Below are 25,328 nucleotides of genomic sequence, written 5' to 3'. Positions count from 1 at the left end.
TTTTTTCAAATCAAAATAGTGCAAAAGCACATGTCGAAAAAACACTTTATCGCGTTCCATTTTTCACAAAGCAAAAGAAATTGTTGTTTAGGAAAATAATTGTGTATGCTGACTGAATGTTATCGAGAAATGTCGAAATTAATCACAAACTACCTGTTTCGTTAGTAATGACTACTAGAACTGTTTGCATTGCCATCTAACATTTGCGGGCGGAAACTAAGTTAAGGTCCTAATATATATTATACATTAAGTCAAACTGAACAAAAAGTCCTCTATCATTTTGCAAATGACCACATAGATTTTTAAATATTAAAGAAAATTGTTACATGATTGAAGAAAATTGTTATATGATTGTATAACGCACAAATTTTCTTTAATTAAGATCTAAAAATTTATGTGGTCATTTACAAAATGATAAAGAATTTTTTGTTCAGTTTGACTTAATGTATAAGTATACAACGGCAGACGGCGCCACTGCAGCTCATCTACCATATCGCGCGTGATCATTCACCAATCTTTTTTTAATTAATATCTCGACTATTATTGCGAATATCGCAAAACGGGACAGGACTTTCTTGCTCATCTCAATCCGTTCTACGTTCTCACAAAAAGTCATCATAGAGGTCTGAGACACCCTATATAAAATCACAAGAATAATTTCATCGACCGATGAAATTCATTGTATAATCGATTGTATCAAAACTTAAAAATTATTTACTAATTAAACTTTGATGCTTATTTTATATACACTAATATTACTTTGATATACATTGATTGATATTTAATTTAATCAACCGATTAAATTATTTGTGTGATTACATATATATTACGATTACATATATATAACGGCATGGACTTTCTTGCTTATTTCAATCCGTTCTACGTTCTCACAAAAGGTCATCATGGATGTCTGAGACACCCTGTATGTGACGATTGATTAATTTGGATAATTTATTTTCCACTTTTTTTGTTATTAACAACGCAAGAATATAAAAATAACTTGGTTATTTCCAAGAAAAATTTCATCGGCTAATGCCCGATACTGATCGGTAGGTACATAATCAAGCCACACATTTTAATAGAGCAGTCCCGAGCCATGTACACGGGCCACGGGTAAACCAAACGCCTCCGCGTGTGCATAGGTAAAAAGTAACAACTTTCATTCCGGTTCTGAATAGGCGTCCATTTAAGGCGCATGCCGCACGCAGACGCGTGCCGCCAATAAAACTTCGAGTCACTGCGGAACGATCCAATCGGGCGTTATCGCACGTACTACACCGCGCCTCCATTCACCGATCCGCAGAGAGATCAATAATCTCTAAACTCGCGTCGAGTGTTTGCGCTCACTTGGGCGAGACTCCGCGCGAACTTTCGAACGCGAATCGTCGTCAGCCGGCCGCTCCTAGCGCGGCTCGTCCGCGTATATCATATCGGTTCATAAATGACGAGTCATCCACGCGGTGCGGCTCGGCGATTAATCTCGTTGTGAGCGTGCGCGACTTTGATCTTGAGCGAACGAATTGTTTGCGCTCCTCTCGATCGTCTGAGAACGTGCGAACGGTCGAATCCTTAAAAAGCATTCATCGAGTGCATTTGATTGTTTAAACACGTAGGGAACTCGATACGTTTGTAGTCACACTTCTATTCAGACACTTCTATGATACGTCGAGTACGATACATTACTTATTCATACGTGCTGAGCAGGATATTTTGATATCATTTCTCGAGGAGAATTCTAATAGCTAGCAACCGAGCCACGCAAATTACATTTCCGCGAAATTCAGGACGCTCAATTCAGGAGCTGACATAGGAAAAATTGTTGACACATTTCTTTTTTCTGTTTCTCCTTTTCCTTCTCTCTCCGCGTTCGTGATCATTGATATGTCTGATATGTTGCAGTTATCGCAATTCTACGATTTACGCTATCGCAATTGTACTATCATTGCTAAACGTATACTTATTTAATAATAACAATATCCGAGTCTCTATTCGCGTCGTGGTTTATTCGTCGTCGTGACACGCGTATTTATAGATCCAGACAGGAAGCAGAAAATTCTCTTCGTCGTGAGGGACAATATCTCCACGACATCAACAGGGGTTGATGCTAGCGAGTCTTCCCCTTCATACAGGGTGTCCCTCGGTTAGCAGCAAATACTGTTATTTCTCGTGAAACCCGAATTCGAGACTTGTAGGTACAAATGCCCAAACCCTTTCTATAGTACGCCAACTAAGCTGAACATCCTCGTGAATTGAAGTACAAACGTAATATAATTGAATAATGCAACATCGCTCGTCGCCCGATTTTCAAGAAACCAGCTTTGTTTCAAGATTTTAAGTTGTGGCTTTGTTGTCCGTTGCGTCCGAGTTCTCAATTCGAAAAATTGCAAAGAATGAAAGTCTCTCTCTGGGCGTGGAAAAATCCCAAATCTGAAGGCTTGTCTACAATATGTAAAGTAAGCTTCGTGTATGAAGTAAGAGTAGGAATAAAAAATAAAACTAATTTATTTCACTTAAATATAATCTAAAATCTAGCTTCTTTACATTGGAAATATTTATTTGACAGAAAAATTTTCGGTGTTAAGAAACCGGAGTATAGACATATAAAACGAGATAAATTATTTTTATTTTTTACTTGTACTTCTTACACCAAGCTTACTCCACGTATTGTATACGCTATTAAAAGGAGAGATAATCGAGAGATACTTCGATTCTGCCACACCGTGTATATATCCCCCACGTGTAAACAGGGCGGCGGTGGTATTGATCTAGCATTTCGCTTGGCGTGCGGCTTCGGAGCTACCTCCAACAGCTGTTTTACAAAGAGCCGCCGCCGTGACCATTTAAAAACACGCGTGCAGTGAGCACGCACGCATATAACACGCACACGCACTCGGCGCACGCGACACGAATCGTACGGGAGTGCTGCGCAGTAACGCTCACGTCGGATAGCGATTCCCGAGGCAGCTGTTGTCACCTAATTATCTCTCCTTCCATTAATGGTAGGGTTCGTACAGAGAAATCGACCGATAAAATGCAAATAATATCTACACACCGGTTCAGAACGAAAATGCATCTGGCTGTTTAGACCGCCAGGATATAGCATCGTGCAGCTGATCGATTACGAAACGACGAGTGCCGTTAGAATCCATTGGTAACTCTAACCACTATGATTCTTAAACTACCTGTTATTGTCTGTTAATGAATTATACTTACGCAATAAATACTGGTATCTATTGTTTTGGATAGGAAAGTATTTATCGCACGAATGAATTGGAAAGCAATCGTTTGAAAAAGAGAAAGAGTGGTGTAATTTTTTCCTATTAAATTTTATTTTATTTTTTACATGAAAAAAAATATATATAATCATGTGAGAATATATATATCTCGTTGTTTTCCTGGGAGAATGAAGATATCTTTCTCGGAAAAATGTCTCTTTTCTAGAGTAATTTTCAGACTGCGTCATCGACAGAGTTAAAAAAAGATCTAGAAATTAATAGATTATTCTCTATATTAACGAGACACGTTACTTTCTTCTACTTGTATTTATCTCACGAAAGGATAATTTAACGCGTAAACAAAGGATTTGAGAATAATATTTGATCTCAAAAGTCAATTAGCCGCTCATCAATGAACCTTTCCACTTATCTCACCTGTCGTTCCTTCGCGAGGAAGTTACGTGATCACGGTTTCAACGAATGCAGGCAGAAGTGTCATTCTTCTTTTTTTTCCATTCTGAGAAGTAACAAAAGCATTCTGATCTCGAGATTTCTCGAATGATATTCAGTGGATGAACGCGCGCGGTGTCACGAAAATCCAACTGTACATTTTTCCTCGTGATTAGTACTCGAAGTGGAGTCGACGCGCGCGCCGCACAAAGAAACCGGCTGATTCATGGTGTCCCAACCGCGTAATTTATTCGCCATTGTTCGCGCGGATATCGAAAATGTCGGCGGTACTTTCCCGGCTGTGGTAGTCGATTAAAACTTCCGCCTTTTCCCGTGCACAAATTTCGGCTTCGTTTGTTATGCCGTGCACATGCAACGCGACACGAGGCGCGAGCGTGCCTTAGCCGCGGCGCAAGCTGCACCCTACCGCCTCATTAAAATGTCTCTTTGTCGTGTGGACAAAGCTTTGGTGTCCGCGAATCTTCGTTCTCGTTACCCCGTTGTGCTCGTTAAGGCGCGTCCCTCCTCGTCAAGTCGCTCGGAGACAATGAACTTTCCGGCCCACAAAACGATCCGACAAACGAGAGCCCGCACGGTGCATGTCTCAATAACGAACATGTAATAACATTAATATATCATCATACTTATTATAACGTCATAATCGGTGATATATGCATGTTTGTGTACGTGTTAAATGATAAATACACTCCGATAAATGATAAATACAATTAAAAGATCGAATTAAATGAATTATCTCTGTCGAGTAGTTTTCTATTTGAGAATCGCATATGAAAGTGAACAAAGAAATCTGAAGTCAATTTTCTTCTCATATAATAGTCTAAAATAAATTTGATACATCGTTGATGTATCAACAACACAAATTCGTTGATACTTCAAATGGAACGAATTTGAGGATATTTTGATAAATTTCTAAAGATAAAATACCTCTATCTCTAATATTAATCTCTAAAATGTCTATCTCTAATAGAAATCTTTAATACTAACGTGCTATACGTCGTGGCGCAATCTAAGCCAAATTTCGAGTCTACTGCGGCGGCGCGATGATCGTTAGGCGGGCAATTAAGACACAATTAGGAAAAGTGAAACGATTTGTATAACCACAGTAAGTAGGTCGACTGAGATCTTTCACGACGCTATTGTTCGTTAAGGTCAATTAGACTGAGTATCGCAAGGTTCATTAGTTAAACCTACATTCGAACTACCCGTACCATCGATCGGGACAGTTTTTTGTCTTTTGATTCAAAAGTTCAGCAATATTCTCTCTGGGGAAAGTCGGTCAATGCACTGAGAGAAATATTTGAGAATTTATTTGTGGAATATAAACCCAAACTTTCGTGATTATCATGACATAAGATAATGGGTGATAGAAATTTTACGATTCCTTTGTTTCCATTTAGGAAGTATAAATATACAGAATATTGAATTAATTATTAAATTTATATTATGCAATAATATAAATATTTTGTTACATTGATGCGACACAACAAATTTACTAAAAGTTGCGCTCAGATTTTCATATTACATTCAACATGACAATTTGATTGGGACAAATTTTGATCGTTCTTTTTTCGTATTTCTATTTCGCATTTCTATTTCGTATTTCTATTTTTATTTCATCGTTCTATGATAGATATATTTCGTCGTTCTATATAGATATATTATATTTCTATTTCATCGTTCTATGATAAATATAAGTGCAATATAATATATATAATCAGTCGTAAAGGATTCAATATTGCTGAATTTCGTGATTTAATGTGCTGAAAGTTGCTGTACAGTTCACATACATCAGTCCATCGGGGAAGTTTATTCACAGAAATGAAATTGATATCCCATAAATAAATTTTCCAGTATTTTCTTCAGTTTGGCAAAATTTTCTGCCACAGCCATCGAATAACATCACGTTGGAAGTCAAACGGATAAAACGTATCTCGCGACGAATACATATGACGATTATCGCCGTTATTATCCTGCGAGCAATCTCGCATTTCTCAGGATGATAATTAAATCAACAATTCGTCGAATATACGTAGCACTCTCCGGTTGTTTTGAGTGCGTCGCAAACACCAGGCGTTCCTCGGTTGTGTTGCAGCGAATAAGAGCACTTGCTTGTTGCATAAACAGATCCGGGCTATATGTTGCCCTGGGATAAATAATTTCTCGTCCGTGCCCCTGCGTCCCCCTCTAGTCCCGCCGTTCTTTCTTCCGTTCTTATGATTTTAAAAACGGAAGTGTATAATTCGCCGGGCAAATATCCCCGGCGAGGATCGCGCGCAAACAGCAGGTAAATTAAATCGCATTCTGCCGTGCAACCGCGCGATAGAAACCGCGACCGCGCCGTTTTTCGAGCAGTTTCGCGATAGTTCGTTACACGCGAGGATGCGAATGCAATTTGCGGTCGCGAAACGCGCTACAGAACAAAGAAAAAAAAGAGAGAGGAGAAGCGGCTGAGCACGTGCCCGCTGGTAACGTTATTGTTGAAGACGGTTTCTGCGGTACGCGACGTTCGCACGCCTATTTTAAAAATTGCTGTCAGCATCAGTGAGTCATTGTTGCTCGTCTGCGTAATTAGCCGCTTGACGTCGAGTGCTGCATCGTGACACGTGCACCAAACGAGCGAGAGGATGATCAACGAAATTTTATATCCCGACCAATGTCGCCAATTTTAGTACAGCTGTACCAGATTCGTTTACAATTAATGATTTGTTACAGCGTCTTTGGCCTTTTGCGTGCCAGCGCATCACATTTTTCGTGCAAAAAGCTGTGTATATCTGTGATTGTATTTGTGACCAGCAGCGAAGCCTGGTCAGTGCACTACAAAACGGTTTGGTAAAGTTGGGAGCTTACCAAACTGCCAAAATTGAAAAACATTACCTACAAACTTATATAATAATGATGTAATTAATAATATAATTAAGAACATGAAATAATAATTAGCCACAGTTTTGCAAGAATGATTCAACCCACAAAATTGTGATACTTTCGTTTTTTACCAATAAGTAGTCTATACGTCTTTCTACGCAAAACAAAAAAGATTCAAATCATATAGGTGCCTAAAATTAATTAAAAACAATTTATATTTCTTACAAGTTTTGCGCTATTTTTTAATGGTCACGTCTTTTTCATCTATTTTTGAAGCTTGTCAATGAATACCCTTAAAGAGAAAAAGATTGACTTTTTGAACGATTGCGAAGAACCTCAGTGTTATCTAAATTTTTTTTTAATTATACATCAAATTTTCGTTTTTATTTTTCTCGAAACTTCATGTAAACTGGATTATTCTTGCATAACTACGGCCAATTAACGAGCCAATGCAATTAACGAGCAAGCCCGTTAATGACTTTCAATTTTGACAGTTGGTGAGCAGCCAACTGCATTGCGTCTAAACCGTTTCGCAATCCACTGTGCACTGTGTTTCGGCAAATGAATTTTTTTCTGGCAACAGCAATCCCGACCATGAAATCGGGCCTCCTCGGCCGTTAGAAACTATAAAACTCGATCGACCCTAATGCCCGGTTCCCTTCGAGCCGTCGAGAGACCTTAAACTTCCAATCACCCTCGCGGCCGAGCATCGATTCAACCAATTTCGCTAACTTCGGTGCACATCCTGGAGGCCGAGGATCGCAATTTGCGCGCTTCCGGCGCGCCGACGAAAACTCCCCCCCGATCGCAGCGTAGTCTCCCCCTCGTCGACGATGGTAGCCGCTGTCGTCGCCGCCGCCGCTGCTGTAGGGATCGATTTATATCAGATTATGCAAGTTAGCGCGAGCGATCGCTCTACCTGGAAAAGGGGGTCCGCTTCTGCTTCACGTGCGCTCCTCGATTCCGTGAAGTCGCTGTTGTCAGTGCGACGACGGAACGCGCGCGGGGTCGCGTTGATTGGACGCCCGCTATCGCACGAATCAGCAATCAAGATGGCGCTGACGTCACGCGGAGCGCGCCACGTGGTGGGGGGCGAGCAGTGGCGCGGCTGTCTTTCTATATAGTTTCCCCGGTCACGTTGGCGGGTTCAGTTGAGATACGCTAAGCACGCGCGACGCCAACGATAAGAGCGAGTGATTAGCTAGCGTTCGTGCCGCGCTCTGTGACAGTGCTGAGCGTGCCGTTCTCGAGTCAGGACGATTCTCCGTAGTTGAAAGCACCGCGCACGGTTTTCTCTTTTCGTTCTTCTACGTTCCCGCTGATCCTGAGCAAATCTCTCGAGTGTCGAGTCGTCGGGTGAGATAAGAGAAGATCTGAACATCGTAGATTCTGAGTGAAATTACCGAAACGCAAGATCACGCAACGTGTGCCCAGAAATGACGCAACGTGTGCCCAGCACCTGCTATTACGAGAACTTCGCCGAGGATCACACCTACACGGCGTTCTCCATGTATCCGTCGACTACGAACATGGACGAGTGGTTCACGAAAGATGAGAAGGCCATGGTAAGCGCAAGCATGTTCTATCGATCGCGCGGTAAAATTCGATTTGGAGTGGGAAATCTCGTCGTTTTCGCGCTCGGACAACAGTCGAGTACACGCAACATACGAGTGGATTTTCGTTCCTTGTGAAAATTTGATTTGACCGAGTTGACGAGAGAGTCCATCGCGAATAAAACACAGGAGAGTTGATATTAATATTTTATTCTAATATCTGTGCGATATATTTTTTCCGCAACGCGGAGTGTATTTGAGTCGCAGGAAATTGACATGTTAATCGACACATTCACAACGTTTGAATCTTTCATTATGTCACGTTAGTTCCGTATAGAACCTTCGGTATTTTTAAATATATAACGGAGCCTTCGTGTAAATTCTTCAATGTTTTCAGCGTTTTAATTAAGTTTTAAACTTGATCTATAATGTGTTATTTGCTTCCTGCTTCTTTCTCTTTATCTTTTTCTGACTCAAGCCTTAAGTTTTAAACTTAATCTGCAATGTGCTCTTTGCGTTCTATTTCTTGTTTTTTTTATCATTTTCTGGCCTAAAGCTTAAGATTTAAGTCAGAAAAGATAAAGAGAAAGTAGCAGGAAGCAAAAAACACTTATAGATTGAGCTTTAAGCCAGAAAAAGACAGAAGACAAGAAACCGAACGCAGAGAGCATATTGTAGATCAGGCTTTAGCACTTTGGCGTCTCTTTGCACGCATTATCTGTGAATTATTCTAATTTTGTATCGGTGAGAACATATTATGTAATATAATTTCAAACGTAATCCTTAAATGCATTACTCCATTAATACTTAAATCCATTGCTGTGAAAGCAGCAATTTCTTTTAGTCTCTTCTTCTTTCAAATCCTGGCCATCACAGTTTTGGAAGAATTCAAAAGTTTTGGACACGATAGTGTCCAAAAAAGAAAGGATTCGCGACGGTATCGAAGTGCAGGGATTAACATGATGCGCGCAAGCGGAAAACACGATCCACTTTTTAACGTGAGTGGAATCATCAATTACGCCTGCCTCATGCAGGTGTCACGGTTCAAGGTTGGATCGATAATACTCCCCGGCTCTTATGATTGTACACCGAAACTTCAGCCGCGCTTAAGATCGTCCGGACGACCACGTCGCGATTTCCCCGAATGTCGTTATCTGAAACGCGCGACTCGTGCTGGTAGTTAGTTCGGCGAACGGTTTAAAACGTCATTAACGTGAACGATTTCCCTGCCGTGCGTGTGTGCGTTAGGCACCGGCTGCGAGACAATCTACGCCCAAGCACCGACAAAAATAACACGCTGATTAGATAAACGTGGCGTATTGTTAGCGATGATACCGATGGGCGACGCTCAGCCGTGCGTGTAAGTGAAAACGCGTGTTTACCCGGAGACAAGGAAATCGATTTGTCCCTTGCCACGAAGTTCTATGTGCCGATAAGAGAGCTCGTTTTACTGCCGTCGAATACGCGAGAACGTCTAAAGGAAAATTCGGAGCGCAACTTGGATGGCAATCGAACGTCAAGAATGACTTTTCAATACTTACCGTGATGGCAAAGGCTTGAAAAAAGAAGAGACATTGCTGTCTCCACAGTAATGAGTATTTCAGGATTACATTGAAATTATATTACATAATATGTTGTCATCGACACAGAATAATTCACAGATGATAGGTACAAAAATGCCAACGTGTGTGCTAAAATTCTAAAAATGTTGAAGAATACAAAGATTCCATTATTAAAAACGCCGACAGCTCTATACGTCGTAAATGAACATTCAGAGCGGAGTTTTGAATGGCAAGAATGACATTTCAATTTTCCAACGGAAAAACAGTTTTAACGTCACACTCTCACACCGAGAAAGAGGTGCTTGCAAATTTCTTTGTGGGATATAAAGAGTTTATTGTTGTGAAATATAAAGTTTATTTCTCAATGAGTGAACTTTACATGTCACAAGTAATTATTTTCAAGTACTTCTTTCCCAGCGCAGTAAAGCTCCGAGCTAATTATCAATTTACACCTCGGACTGATATCCATTGTGCGACGTACATTTGTCACGACTATGAACGCGATTAATACGGTTAACTCTGTAGCTTTATTAAAAGTAGCAACGATACGTGTAATTAGTCGCAGCTTATAATCTGTGTCGCTGTGCTCTTTGAATTTATTATTGAAACCGGCTTTTCACGGTATAATCCGTCGCTTACCATGCACCAGCGTGGACAATATGCATAATCGAAACAATTGGTTTAACAATTACGTGCTTCTCATGTCGAAAACATGTCACGAAAACAGAGACGGTGGGAGACGCGAAGAGACACGGGCGCCTTACATAATTAAGCTAATAATCGAGGTCACGCTCGTAAGATAACGTGCCCGCTTGAAATTTTCTGAGAAGCGGCCGAGTTATCGCATCAGGATGCTCGAGGTGACTCTCACCTGCCGATCCCACCGATTTCGTTCAACTCCAATTTCTATGAATCCCGATTCGGCGTAGGCGCACCGTTCGTTCGTTCGTTTTATCGTCGAGCGGCACGCTCTTACCCGGATCGGGAATATTCAGGACAGACTTAATAAATATTATCGCGCTGATTTTTTTTCCTTAACACTGACGAAAATGGTATAACAAAATGAAAAGTCTTGGAAATGTGTACATTTTTTCTTTAATTTTTTTCAGTGTGAGATATACAAATTTTATTTGATATTTCGTTGGATTTATTCGTTTATGTTCGAGCAGCATTTTGTATTCCGTGTCATAACAGAAGATTTATCTTGATGAAGAAATAGGTGTTACGTAATACATAACGTGAAAGTGATTATACAAATTTACAAGAAATGTTAAAATTTGTGCGTTATCAGGATTATACAATACAAATAGCTGCTTCTTCAGACTTCCCACGTATGATAGAGGGAGTCGAATCTATAATTTTAGATTTTATTTGAAATTTTCGTAGGTATTTTCTCGATCGTATCCTTATCGTCTAGCGCATTTTTACGATAATAACATTTTCTACGAGCGGAGATCTATTTTCGAAATCTTTCCTCGAAGGCGATGTTAATCTATTATATAAGAGGACCTGTCGTACTTTCGAAAGCGCTGCCGATTATCTTTTGAGGAAAAAAATGTGCTTTAACCCTTGAACGAGAGAAAGCACTTGTTTCTCATGGAACGGCTCAGCGTATCGTCCGAGCGCTGAGTGAAGTAATCAAAGACTAATTCGCCGACTTGTAAGAGTGACAAGGAAATTCGTTGCACCAGAAATCGATTATTTTTACGGATTTATTTAGTATCGTTGAATATCTTCCGAGACTGAAACGGAGACTCGGAGCTCGCGTTTTCTCGTCGAGGCCGGCTGTATCGCCAAGCATTAATAAAGAACAATCGTATCGTGAGATATAGTCGAGGAAATCTATATGTAAATAGGAGAAAACGTCGGTCGCGTTCAATAGTATGTTAAATTGTAAGAGAGGAAAAAAGACCTATAAATTCTTGGAGAATGTTTGCCCGCGAGAAACCGAAGGAAAACAGTTAAATCTGACAGGAAACGAAGAGTTAACGCTCGTTAACCCGCCAATTATAAGGCTCAGTTGGAAGCAGGGTTAAGTTTAGCGAGAGCAATACGCACGGGTCATGAGGCAAGAGGTGTCATCCTGCCGCCGGCATTAAGGAGGTACTTCTTGATACGTTTCCACGTCTGCCAGTTATTTATCTCTTCCGTATGAAAGTTGCGCTGGCGTATAATTCCGTGTAACAGCTCGGAATACAAGTAAATTACCACGCATTTGTCGGGAACTCGCGACAAAGCAAAGTCTTACACGATCCAAAAAAAGTTGCTAAAGTAACAACACCCATGCCTGGACACTAACACAACACTGGTAACTAACTCTGAACATTCTTATTGTTTTGATCTTCAAATATGAATATTTAAACTTTTATAAGCTAGAATATATATGTATATTTTTTTTATTGCATACACAATTACAATACATCCACAAATATATCGTAATTCTGAATCCTAGTATAAGTGTTTCAATAAAGAAGGATATTAAATTAAAAACAAACACTCGGTTTGTTGACTGCACAGGATCGAGCCAACTTTTTCTTAAATAGAGTTTTATAGCATTTTTGTGAAGAAAATAAATTCTTCCCTTGAGTAATAATAATAATGAGTTTTTTTTTTCATATTTATGATGAGTATATTTAAAACTATCAAGACAATATTTTTGAAATAAAAAATTTATATCAATATTCTTCAAATAAGATTTGAAGGAAAATATATTTAAAAATATTAAAAAAAAATGTTAACACAAAATATCTTCTTAAAAAGAATATTTACTTAGGAAAGTAAACTGAATAATCGTTTTTCTTAGCAAAGTAGAATAATATTTTTCTGTGTACAGTGTTCAGGTATTGGCACTTTTGTGCTCGCGAAAACTAATTGCGGGGAATCCCGACGGCACACGCGATGGAGCTACGCGCCCGTTCGCCTCTCCCTTCCCGGGGTGAGAAACAGCAACATGATCCTCTGTGTACACATCTTTTTTAGCGCAGATCGTCATGAACGCAGCGCCGCCGGCGCCGACTTCTTGCGGAAATTTCCGGCCGTTCATTACTGCTACTCCTTTTTTTTTTTTATTCTGCCGCGCTTACCTCAGTTTCGTGTCTCGTGATAGGCGGGGCGGGCATGTGAGTCATCACGGCGCGTAGTCTGCGCCAGCGATTTATGAATGAAAATCCACGCACGTGTCGCGTGCACGTTGTTGCGTTCACAGCGTCATGCGACGCCCGCCGCGATTATATTCGCGATCTCTCTCTCTCTCTCTCCCCCCCCCTCTCCTTCTCACTCTCTCGTAAACACGTCGATTACGTTACGTGCGAAATCAACCGGCAAAAAAAAGAGACGCATCAGCGAGGAGGTGCCAAGGCTCGTCTTCGCATTCCGGGAAATCGAAGGCTGCATTCGTCGATGAGGAAAACTTGCTCAAGGTTCTCCACCGTGCGAGAAGTAGTTTTTTTTCTCCTTCTTTTTTCTTCTTTGAACCCTAGAAGCTATGCGTGATTTTTACTAATGATTAATCCTTTATCGCCCGGACGGCTTGTAGCACGCGGGCAAGTTCGAGGTAATCTCGATTAAAGACACGAGCAAATCCGAGTCGGAATTTTCATCCTGCTTTCGACCTCAATGTTCCACTTAACGCCTACTTTGATACTGTGAAGTTTTTATCAATCTCTTCTGATTCCATTTAATCTGCTAGCTTTGCCGAGAGCTCCTCTTCAGAACCTGTAAGTAGTATTTAGCGCGTTTCCCGTCATTTAGTGACGTAGAACCTCAGTTTTCATATCTATCGAACATATTGATTTCTCGAAATATACAGATGTTAGAAGATTTAGGTCAAGAGTAAATCTGAAATTTCAATTCGGGAAGTCTCGTGATTGCGATAACAAGGATGCTATCGAACGACGAAGCATTCCGTTATAAGTATTCCGCGATTCATTTCGTCGCAAAGTTGGTAGTTTTTAAATTACACTCTTGTTTTCTTTATTTTTTTCGCTGAAACACCCACGATACTTATTTCCCGCGCACTAAGAGCGCGATTGCGTGGCAGTTGAGTCGCTGAAAGAGATTTTCCGGGGTTTCCGCGCGCCAATCTCGCCGACGAGGATCGTCACACTTGGTGCGCTCGATTTGTTTCACGGCGCCGATTGCGAAAGAGGAAATGGCGCGCGTACGTCGTATCTCTTCTAAGGCAAAGCTGTGAGGACTTTTTGCAGCGCGTAGCGAACTGGCGATCCGGTGTGGTCGACCTCGAAAGGAGGTCGATTCTGCGGAAAGATATCTTGCGTACGAGTGACGTCAATGGACATAACACTTTCGCCCCGGTCGAGAATGCCTGGAGCGAACGGCAGGCCTCTTCGCGGCTGCCTCGCGGACTTTCTTGCGTTTTCGAAACCCGTGCCGAGTTTATCGCCTTGTCGAAGTACCGCCCGTAAACCGAGACGCTGCTGCAAATGTCGTATCGCGTTAAACGCGCACGGTCGATTATTTCTTCTCATTCTTCTAATAGGACTATTTCTTCCGTAGTGTCAGATCTCAAACTTTCATATTTCGTTCAACGATACGTTTAACATATACTGTTCAGAGATAACCTCTCTCTTTCTCAAGCGAAACATTAAATCCTCAGATTTCATTTTCTATCTTCTTTCAAAAGAGTATGCTGATGTTTGAAGGATCGCAGAAAAAGATACTTTTCCGAAAATTTTTCTAGGAAAACGAGAAAACCAAATAACGTCAAACTCTTCACATATTCTTCAAGCTTTATCTTAGAAATATATTTTTATTATAAGTTTATCATATAAGTAATATCTTATCTTAGAAATATATTTTTATTATAAATAATAAAAACGCTCTTCTCTTGTATATTATCCCATTTTTTCGTCTCCCTATGAAGGATTTCGGAAAAATATCTTTTTCTGCAATCTTTCAAATCAGAACACCCTTTTAAATCATACACTGAAAGAAAAAATGTCTAAGAAGTAAAAAATATTTATTTATTCATTAGGTATTAACAATATATTTGCTTATACCAATATAAAATATTTTTAGAATAAGAAAATCTAAACCTTAGTTTTTCATTAAAGCAATTAACTGTTTGTTCTATTTGTGAATAGAAGAATTTAAGTTTAAGTAAATATCTTAGCTGTAAGCAGCTAACATATTTGTGACAAATATAAAACTATAAGCCATTAATACTCACTGAATAAATATCGTTTTCTTTTTAGACATCCTTTCTCCGTGTATCGTTTCGAAACATTCTTGCGCATTCAAATCGGAGATCACACAGATCCCACAAATACGATTCGACAAAACGAAAGCTGGCCGATGTGTTTCACGCGAGTCGAGTTATCGTTGGCGGTTTCGCAGCGAATCAATTTCCGCGGTGCAAGGTCGTCGATAATACGTCACCTATGTTAAGCGCCGCGATAATAATGTCTGCTAACTGCGTCTCGATTCACCTGGGATCGACGGGAAGGAAGACGGTGGTGACGGCAGCGCGGGTCCATGATTAACGTAATAATATTATTACCAGACCGCGGTACACACGCACGCGCACACATACACGCGCCGGATTACGTTAAGCCGCACTCATGCGTCATACGCTCGGGATTATATCTACTTACGCGAACTTACAATAACGTCAAGCGAAAGCTAGCCGATGGTATCCCTCGCCGTTCCTAGCACGAGCGAGTACCGCTTTAAGGAGTTTATTCACTTAAACCAATATGTTTAAAGCTAGACAGAAATTTAACGCAACATTTATCGCAGCGCAAAACACATTTGCGGTTAAAGTTCCATACTTTTCCGCATCGTTCATGAGAAATTTAATACCGAATATCTCAATTACCTCGGCGCGTCTAACTTTATGGTAGGAGCAATACAAATGATCTTTATCCTGATGTAACTTTGTAAAAAGTGATACAATCTACACGGAAAAAGCGACTTCGTCAGTATAACTGAATTTTCCGTTACCTGGGGACCAGATGGAGAATTTTGTAGGAACAGAGAAAGATTCTCGTAGAAAATTTCTAAGCATTTGATCTCAGTTATCGTAAACGAGTTTTGACGCGCAGCTGAATGCTCAGATGAATATTTTCAGTCACAGTGACAGAAATATTATTTCCCGTCAGCGAGTCTTTCATCTGGTTCCTATTTAGTTGCACAAACTGAGGTTTTTTTCCGTGCAAATAAAAAACTTGCCGCTACACATGTTATATGTCAGAAATCCGGTGCGGCAATCCTCCGAATATTTAAAGTACAACGAGTACAGCTCACGAAACGATACTGTGAATAATTATCGACCTACTTGAATAATTTCTCTCGCCCGTTCTTCCATCACTTCCTGGACACCAGGTTTTTTTATGGGTTTTTTTATGGGCGTGATGAGAAACGATTTTGTCACCGGCTGCCGCCGATTGACGAAATCTCGGCCCGTGCAAGTGTAATTGACCTTTACTTTAAGGAAAGAAAGATTAACCCGACGTTGAACGTGCGCCGCGATCTCGCATTCTCGCATTGTTCTTCACAATGTGACGTTCCAAGTTTTCTCAGTGTCATGCTTCCTGCTCGGGCTGGCGGTTTATTAATGAATATCTAATGCGGTCTCGCATCGCGTCGTTTTCACATAATAATCCGTCGCTTAAGAACGACGACCGGCCATTATTGGCCGTCTAATGGAGTTTTCTTTGTGCGTCGCGACGGAGAAAACCGTGGAATAGCCTGGAGAGATAAGATCCAGATCCTTTGAGAGAAGTCGCGTCCTCGTGTGGGGAATCGGTTGACGTTCATAACACACTCGCGGGGAGAGAAATAGGTGAATCGGGGACCATAATTCAAAGCGCACTCTTATACACACATATACTCTCTCTTTCTCTCTTTTTCATGCTCCAGCATGATGGGATGATAAACTGGCCCGGCTATTCGGGGCGATGCGCTCGCGAGGTTCGAGAGGTCATAGAACCCTGCGGGCCCCTTTTTAAAGAGTGCGTTATGATGCGTGGGATAAACGTATCCAATTTCGTGGAACTATTGTCCGCGCCTGCCACGCGAAGGCCACGAAGTCTCCACGAAGGCGACACAAAGAGCCGACCTGTCCGGATATCGTCAAATGGATTAGTGTAAAGGTCGTAACATACGCGCGGCGTAGGAGGGAGTTGCAATACGGTGGAAGCTTAATTATTCCATTGTGTTTACGGGCATTTCTGGAAGCCATAAATTTCACGACGATATACTCGCTCCGGCGATTCTCGCGGTTGCGCCAACAGAATCGCAATATTAATCTTGCGTGACCGAAGTACACGATATTTTATCAAATTTTGGGAAGCGTTTGTCCCATTCCCTCGAATTTGTCCTCGATTTTTCCCCGCGATTTTAGCGTGCAATGGTCGTCCTCTTAAAATGGAAAGCGACGGATAATGGCATCAACTTGTTCGCTTTCCAGTTCGCGATAAGATGCAATTACGTGAACCGTGTCCAATTTATTAGCGAGCGTAGAGAGAAGTTTTCCAAGTAAAACACGATGTGCCTGCCAGACCTCAGTACCCGCAACCGGCGATAAAAGAGAATTCGTTCGTCGTGAATGTTATTGGCCACTCGAATAGGCGTCGAGCAAACTAGAATGACCGATTCTGAAAAAAAAGAAACAGATTTATGATTTAATATCTTTACGTGAAAATGTAAGCAAATGTTCATAAAAGAAAGCACAATAAAAGGCAGATTAGACCTCATATCTAAAATCCTTTTCGGAGGACGATGGATTAGCCATATTTGGAAAACCCGAGAGCCAAACCTGTATATAACTCGAGATACTGTAAAAAATAAAGCATAAATAATGACCGCGACTCGGCGAGAGAAAATCGTCACGGAACGTAATTGGCTGGAACGCATTTTCCGCGACTACCTCGACACGTGATGCGTGGGCGGTGGTTTCTGGGAGACAAAGGCGATAAGGCCGATACGCGTGAGTAGAAACACGAGCGAAGTCGGTTCATAAGAAAAGAGCGAGGGCGGAGGCGGCGGCGGCAGCACGATAAAAGAAAAGACAAACAGGCACGCAGCGATCGAGCACGAATAGTTGGGAATGAGGGGAAGATAAAGTAATGAGTACAAAAGAATACGGAAATACCGATATATACCGCGTACCTCACGTTAGTACAAAGTTGAGTGTGAGAGCGATTTCCACGATAACTTATCGGGCCGTCACCTGATCAAGGTGTATCCCGTTTGCGTCAGCGATTCAGACGGGCTCCGAGAAAGGGCCGGACGTGCCAACCTCCCCGAAGTTCGTCGAATTATGTGCGCGATTATGTAGGCATTCCCACCCCCCCGAAGAACTTCTCTGTCGAAGAGTGCAACCAGTCGGAAATGCCTTCGTGGTTGCGTCATTGCTCAGGAATTCACGGACCGTTGTGCCCTCAAAGTGTTTTCTCCTTCTACGTCGGAGGTCCTTTTCTTTCTCTCTCTTTTTTTTCCTTACTCCACTCTCATCTCCGTCGTCCTCAGGATATTCCTCGGAGCCTCTTTATGGCACGAAAGATTCATAGGATTCCTGCTAAACGAATTCCCGACTGAGTACGCCGCGATAATTATCACGTTTTTCCAAGTCTCTGTTTCTCTCTCTCTCTCTCTCTCTCACATACATACACACACATTTTGCCACGTGACTATTGAAACCAATATCACCTCGCGTGCATGATTTTCCACACTGTAAACGCGTGCCAACGATTCGCTACACGAAGAAAATATTATAAAATTTTTATTTTTTTTCTTTTCTTTATATACATTTTTTTTAATTTTATGCTTCTATACTGAAAGAAAAATATCTGTGAAAATAAAAGATGTTTGTATATTTGGCAGGTGCTAATAATATATTTACTGAAATCGATAGTTTGAATAGAATAGTTGCTTCCATGAAAAGCAACAATGTATGTCTTAGAAAAATATATTTTTTCTTGAAAAAATTGTTTTCTTAAAGTAAAAATAATGTAAAAAATAATGTTATTAGTATATCACATAAATATTTCTTTTTTTTTTAGATTTTTTTCTCGCACAGTGTAGTAATACTGGAATAAACTGTCAGCAAGATCTATTTTGCTAGTAAATTTTGTTGGAAACAAAACAAATTTTTTAATAGCTCATTTCGATTTCTAAAATATAAATAGCACATATGATGAGTGATAGAGTATAGTCAGTTACTGAAAAATGTCAATGTATTCCTTAGTTATAAAGTTCTCAAGTAATTTTTACTATAAAATCTACTTCATGTATAGTTATAGAAATCAAACACGTTAAAGTGTTTGGTCGTTTTCAGCTTCTTTTCATAACCATTCGCCGCTGCAATAATCATGCCGACAATTCCGTCGATGATTTTCATTCCCAGTGCCTTCGCGATCGCGGCAATACGGAAAATTAGATCGTGACGATCGAAGAATATCGTGGAAAATGATACTCAACGCCACGATGGATATTACAATAATTATAGTGTGATTTACGAGCCAACCGACACAATTATTGTACGTCGCGCGACGTTGGCGTCACCGAATCCGTGTTAATCGATTATCCTTCGTGAAAAGCGGTCGATCGGACGGCCTTGTACCGAAACATTGGGTTTCTTCAGACTTCTGTATCTTTGCATCGCGACGGATCGATTACGTGCCGATTATCCCTGCGACTGTAAAAAACACGAGACGATCGTGAGACGAGAATCATCGCCTAGAAAAGCCGACTTCTTACCATCGAGTTTCTCGTGAATCGATTTGCGCAATTCAGTGTTGTTGGCTACGAATCATACCTAAAAGCACAGCTAGTGGATTTGAATTCATGACAACGAAATAGACGATTACATTATCTTCCATACGCAAGTATCAATCAATGAGAAAAACGAAAGTTTGTAACTTTATCTAAATTATAATGAAATCAACGTTTATAACTTTATCTAAATTATAATGAAATCAACGTTAATAAATATTATTAACAGTAACATTAATAATACGCGCGCGGGGCTTGGAAAAACCCATGTAGTTTTAATAATACCCAAAATGACGAACAAAATGTTCTTCACTTTGGCGTCTTTGCTCATAGACTGCGAGTTGCAAAGTTAGGGAAACAGCTTCCTAGAGAAGATCTCGGCCGCAATTTATTTAACGGATATATCCGTTTAGCAGATTCGCAACGTTTCTAGCGAGATGGTGAGAAATCTTGGCACAGGATTTCGTCGGCACGGGCAAGGCCGCGCCGCGCGGAATTTCCAAAATTACGCTGAGCGAGCGCGACCGTTCTTTCGTGTCGTTCACCTCCGATCGTGACTTCGCAGCATCGCGTACTCCGGCCGGCTTTTGTTCTCGAGCTATGGCGCTAAAAACAGTCGGCCGAACCACTCTCTGCGACCTTATCCCGCTGTTTATCGAGCGCTCACCGAGTTCAAGGCACTTTGTTCGGGATTACGTGAGTGCTGCACGAGATCGAATGTGTGTAGCAGTTAAAGGGACAAAGGGACGCTGGCTGTTTGCGCGTTTAAGTATTCGATTTTGCCCGGTTTCACACAATTAAGACTACAGTACATAAGAACAGTTGCGTGTGCAAAATAACAGTGGGAAATTATATCGACAGTTTCACACACAGAGTACTATAATTTACCCATATTTGTTTCGTATTCTTTTTCTTCTACTCCTCTATATCTTCTATGTTCTCTATATTTTTATCCATAATATTATATGGTAGAATACATTATATATATTTTTTTTTTTCTTAATATTATAGGGTCTATAATATCAAAAATAATTTATGCGAAATTTTTTTTACATAACATACATAAAAAATATTCCTGCAAAAATTCTGCCAGCCTTTATTCTTCTCCGCTTTCGATCATTTCGCTGAAAATAATCACACCATTTTAAACAATCATCGAGTACATATATTTATAAAGCTTCCGAGTCACGTCAGTATGACGGAAGGGCGGCGTGCGACCGACAACGAACCACTGTTCTCAATGATAATCGTTAATCGAGGCTCAGGAAAGGCCAGACTTCAATTAGGCGCCCTAGACGCGGTCTCAAGAAGTCATTGCGTCGAGATGATTTAAATGAGATCTGAAAGAGAGAAAGAGGGGCTGACAGAATGGAGACCTAATATCCGTTGATTCTGACATAAAAAACAGCAAGTTCTTTACTTCTCATATCCTAGCCGATTTCTGTTGCAAACTGTTTGCAACTAAATACCACACTCGCGTGTCTCTATCCGCGCATTGTTCTAACGCATTTTCCAATCCGCTCCTCGCTAACAATAAGACGCAAACGAGATATTTCGATGAAGTGGGAGTGTTCTCATGCGTTTCGCAATCACCAGCTTGTTATCGCAAAATCCTTCATACGGCGTTTCCAACATTTTCCCCGCGAATATAACACTCGCGTTTATGCAAGAATCCAAAGTCAGCCTCGCTCCGAGAAACAGAGACGCTTTTTCTAAGCAATTGTCTTCGCGGAATGTCAAGTCCCGACCGATCCTACACAGGAAGTAGCGCGTGCGGCGTATGTGACGCAACGTCTCGCGCTCAATTTTGCATTTCTCAGTACGATGATTCGTCGAGATAGACGACATCGTGCGCCGTGATTCATTCGCCACCGGCGCCAATCGGGTACGTACCGGGTTGGCTGATCGTCGGCCGTTCATTGTAGTAGCCGTCTAGTCGGCTGTGGGACATCGTCGTTTTTCCGCATGTTTCGCGGAGCCATCGGCGGCCGTCCGCGCTCGCCCGACAAATCGTCGTGTCGCCCAGGAGCGCGCGCGACATCGAGACTCCAATGAAGCCATCCCCCTCGTATCCCCTACACTCCCCCTTGCTCCGCGGTCACCCGCCTCGCTGCACGGTCGAGGACTCTCTGACGACGCGGCGCGTCCGAGTCCTGCCGAGCGCAGCCGAGCGCGCCCGAGCGCGGCCGAAGTGGCGAGGCCGCGCGCGCACGACCATGTGGCGATAGCGCGATGACAGAAGCGCTGTCAGTGTCACCGCGACTACCGTCCGACGTGGTAGTGCGTCGGCCAGTTCACGCCGCAAAATTCTCTTTCTCTCTCTCTCTCTCTCGCCTATCAATTCGCCTCGTTTTTTCCTGCTATATTTCCCGCCTCTCCTCCCGCCAGTCCGCGTTCTTTCAGTATCTCCTCTCTGGCGAAGTGGCGTATCGAACTTCTCCTCGGCGCAAGGTCGTCCCGCCGACGTTTCCTAGCACGCGCTCGCGCTCGTGTGTGACGTCAAGACGATTGTCAGAAACGCGCGGCTCTCGGAGCGTGCCGCGCGAGCTTGCTTCTGTGAAAGGAAACGCGATCAGTTCGGGTTAGGTCACTGGAAGCCGCCGATAGTTTCACGAACGGGCGCAGCACGAAGGCCGTTTGTCCGTGTCCGTCGTTGTCGAGGCGCTCCACACGCGAGGTGAGTCGAAAAATCATTTCCATTTTAGGCGGTCGCGGCGAAAAGAAGTTTCTTCTGCGCACGACTACCGACGTCGTTCTCTTAGCGACACGCCGATAATGAATTGATTCGAAGGTCCCGGAGATTTAGCGACGTGTTCCTTAGTGGATCCCCGACTCGAGATCATCGCCGTGATTCGCGCAGGTGGCAATTTATTTTTAATCGCCGCGCCATTCGCGTTCACGCTCGACCTCTCGCGGTAGTTGCCGCGCCGGAGAATTACCATGGACGTGTCGGGAAATCCCAAAAGCTATCTGCGTCCGTGTATCCCCTCGAAAAAAGAGTTAGAGTGGAAATGGAAGAGAGATAACAGGTCACAATTATTTATTTTTCAGGGCTTTTGTTATCGCCTTGTTGCTTCTAACATATTTTTTTCATTGCTGTACGCTCACTTGGCTCGGTTTATCGCATGCAATTTTACCCACGTATGCAAGCGCACTTTTTCAAGTAAATTACGAGCGGGATGTACTCTTGCTTTGGTCGTTTTTTTCACGCGTAATAACGCCGTGAAATTAGCAGCTGACGCGGTCTCTTAATATTTTATGAAAGAGGCATGAATATTGCATCGCAGGGGATTTTGCAAAAATATAGAAGTGTGCAATATCCGCACTTATATTGAGGCCTGACGTGTGCTTCTTATGAAAATCAGCCGCAGATCTCACGCTCAATTTGTCAAAAAATATTCATTATTATAATAACATTAGAAGATAGTCATATGGTGCTTGCGAATATTAACAATATAATTGATCAACCCGACTACACATCACGCATAACAAATGTTCAAGGCCACTTCACAGCTATCTTACAAATTTCCGGAAGTAGGTAAATATCGAAGTCGCGCGACCATACTTACTACGGCGTGAAATTTCACCGTATCGTTCACCGTTGTTTCAAAAAATACATGTATGACGACATGGTCGCGCCGATTGACGTCACAACACGCTAGATAATCGCGGTGTATAATAGCATATCTTACGTGCATCCGTGCAGAAAGCCCTCCCGTCGAGTTTTCGAAATCGCGTGAAACAAAACAAAAAAGAAAGAAAGAACGAGAGGAAGAAAAAATCGTTGAAACGCGCGATTCTGACCGTTCGATATCGCGAGAAACCGTCTCTCGCAGTTGTCCCCCTCCGACAACTTTGTGACGCCATTCCCGACGATTATGTAGAAGTCGAAACCACACACCAACAGCCCGTGGTCAGTCGCTTTCCGGGAAATCCCAATCGCATTGCATGTCTGTATTTTTCTGTATATCACGTAAACAGCGCACGCGGAGCTCCGAACCGCCGGAGCAGGATAAAACAGCTCGAAAGAGAGAGAGAGAGAGAGAGAGATCAACTAGAAAGGTTGCATAATGACGTTGCGAAATATTTTCCCGCGTTTTTCTATTCCTTTTAATATCCATGTGCACTGAATCTTTCCTCCACGTTCTTTGTACGTAAAAAAAAACAATTTTGTTTTACTTTTTGATCTTGATCGCGTTATCATTTGCCAGTGAATTGTTGCGACTAACGCGCAGCCAGATAATCCCGGTGAAATCGTGAGTCATCGACCGAGACTTGTCAAGATCTCATCGGATTTTGCATTCTGCTTACATTTAAATTTTGAATGTCCAGAGTTAGACACCAGTGTTGTTAGTGTCCACAAGCATTGGATTTTATTTATTTTCTTATTTCATTTTCTTTTTCCTTTCTTATCGCACATTGTGCAAAATCGTACATCTTCCTGCAATAACAATGTTTCTCTCTCTTCTCCTCTCCCCCTGTTCCTCTCGCATTTACGCACACCTCGTACTCTGTTGCGTCGCTTCGCGTTCGATACGCGCGCGTGCAACGTGGAAAGCCATTGCGACGCATTCGGAACACACACTCGCAACCCGTTATCATGTTTACATTCTTTGTTCTCGACGTGCCACCGCCATCGACACGTTCGACTCGTTCAACGTCAGAGAACCGTCCTTTCAACTCGCGGAAACGCGCCAGTTCGGCGTAATGTATGCGCATATGCATGTGGCGAAAATTATTATTCATCTTGTAACTTAAAATTCGTCTTGCGGCGATTCCGGTTGGCGCGTCGATCGAGTTCGCGATAGAGTGGAAAACGAGACTCGAGCGATCAGCTGGGACATTTTCCGCGCGAGAGATCTGGATGCGCGGCATTCGCATACCTTAACGCATGTTGCGTGACGCAACAAAATGGAGTGGAAAATCGTGTTGCACACTCGATGTGCTTATCGTTTCTCGTTATCTCTATAAACGGGCTTAATGAGCGGATTGCGAAATTCGGTGTCGAAGAGACGAGAGGCGCGCCAAGGCTCCCGCGAGCGGAAGCGCTAAAAACGACAAAAATGGAGATAAAGGTTCTCTTTGTTATCCAAGGCTACTCGCTCACGTCGCGATGGCGACGGCTTTCGACCATGGACATACTATAGGAATATAGGGACAGAGCATAATGTTCCGGGGTGTGGAAGATGGGGGGAAGGGAAATAGTCATTGCGGGACGATGCGATGAAATAAACTATGTCTAAGTCTCATTAACTATTACCGTGCGCAAGTGATATACACGTAGATACGTATGAAGTTATATATAAGAGGAACTGTGAGAAAAAGACACGTGCATAACCTTTGCAAATTAACGCGAACACATAACAGACGTAAATAGTGTTTTCAAGGAGCATTACGTATTAACTAATCGGGGCCGAAAGGCTAGATAATGTATAAGTAAACAAAATCAAAACTAATATTTTTACATTATTTTTTTATTTTTTATATATTTCTTTCCTCACAGTGTAGAGTACAGAAGCTTCTTCCCATTAGTTAGGTCTGTATTTTCTATTCTAACTTTATTTATCGTTTAATTATCTTGAGACTTTTTTTACTTTTACGAAAACATGAAGCAAAATGTACGATTTTAGTCCATTCAAGTTTTTACTGTAATATATACTCAACATGTGATCTACAAAATAGGTAGAGAGTTAATACGGAATATAAAAAACATTTTTTTTTTTAATATTAGTGTAATGTCTTTTTTTTAATTTTTCATACTTTATTTACTTTATTCACACATATTACATTACAATCATTATTATGTCTTATTATCACCTCTCATTCTCTGTATCTTTTATTGTTTATTTTTATTTTATTTTATTTTAACTTGCAAATATATATATATATATATATATATATATATATATATATATATATATATATATATA

General features: G+C 41.6%; 1 protein-coding gene across 2 annotated transcripts in view; it reads left to right on the top strand.

Moving 5' to 3' along the window:
- The window catches only part of LOC116846549 (transcription factor kayak), a 46,607-nt gene that overhangs the window by 4,220 nt on the left and 17,059 nt on the right, over positions 1 to 25,328 (top strand). Inside the window, exon 1 of one of the 2 annotated variants that reach the window (XM_032820525.1) lies at positions 7,682 to 8,113. The exons of the other annotated variant lie outside the window; for it this stretch is intronic. Within the exon in view, the coding sequence (XP_032676416.1) occupies positions 7,985 to 8,113 (129 nt within the window). The 5' untranslated portion in view covers positions 7,682 to 7,984. Of the gene's footprint in view, positions 1 to 7,681; positions 8,114 to 25,328 lie in introns of those variants that run through there. 2 annotated transcript variants of the gene reach the window in all.

This window comes from Odontomachus brunneus, unplaced genomic scaffold (genome assembly GCF_010583005.1).
Source record: "Odontomachus brunneus isolate Ranch 3 - 2012 unplaced genomic scaffold, Obru_v1 Obru_scaffold_065, whole genome shotgun sequence".
NCBI classification, from domain to species: domain Eukaryota; kingdom Metazoa; phylum Arthropoda; class Insecta; order Hymenoptera; family Formicidae; genus Odontomachus; species Odontomachus brunneus.
Note: the sequence above shows the minus strand (reverse complement) of the source record. Positions and strands in the feature narration are given on the sequence as shown.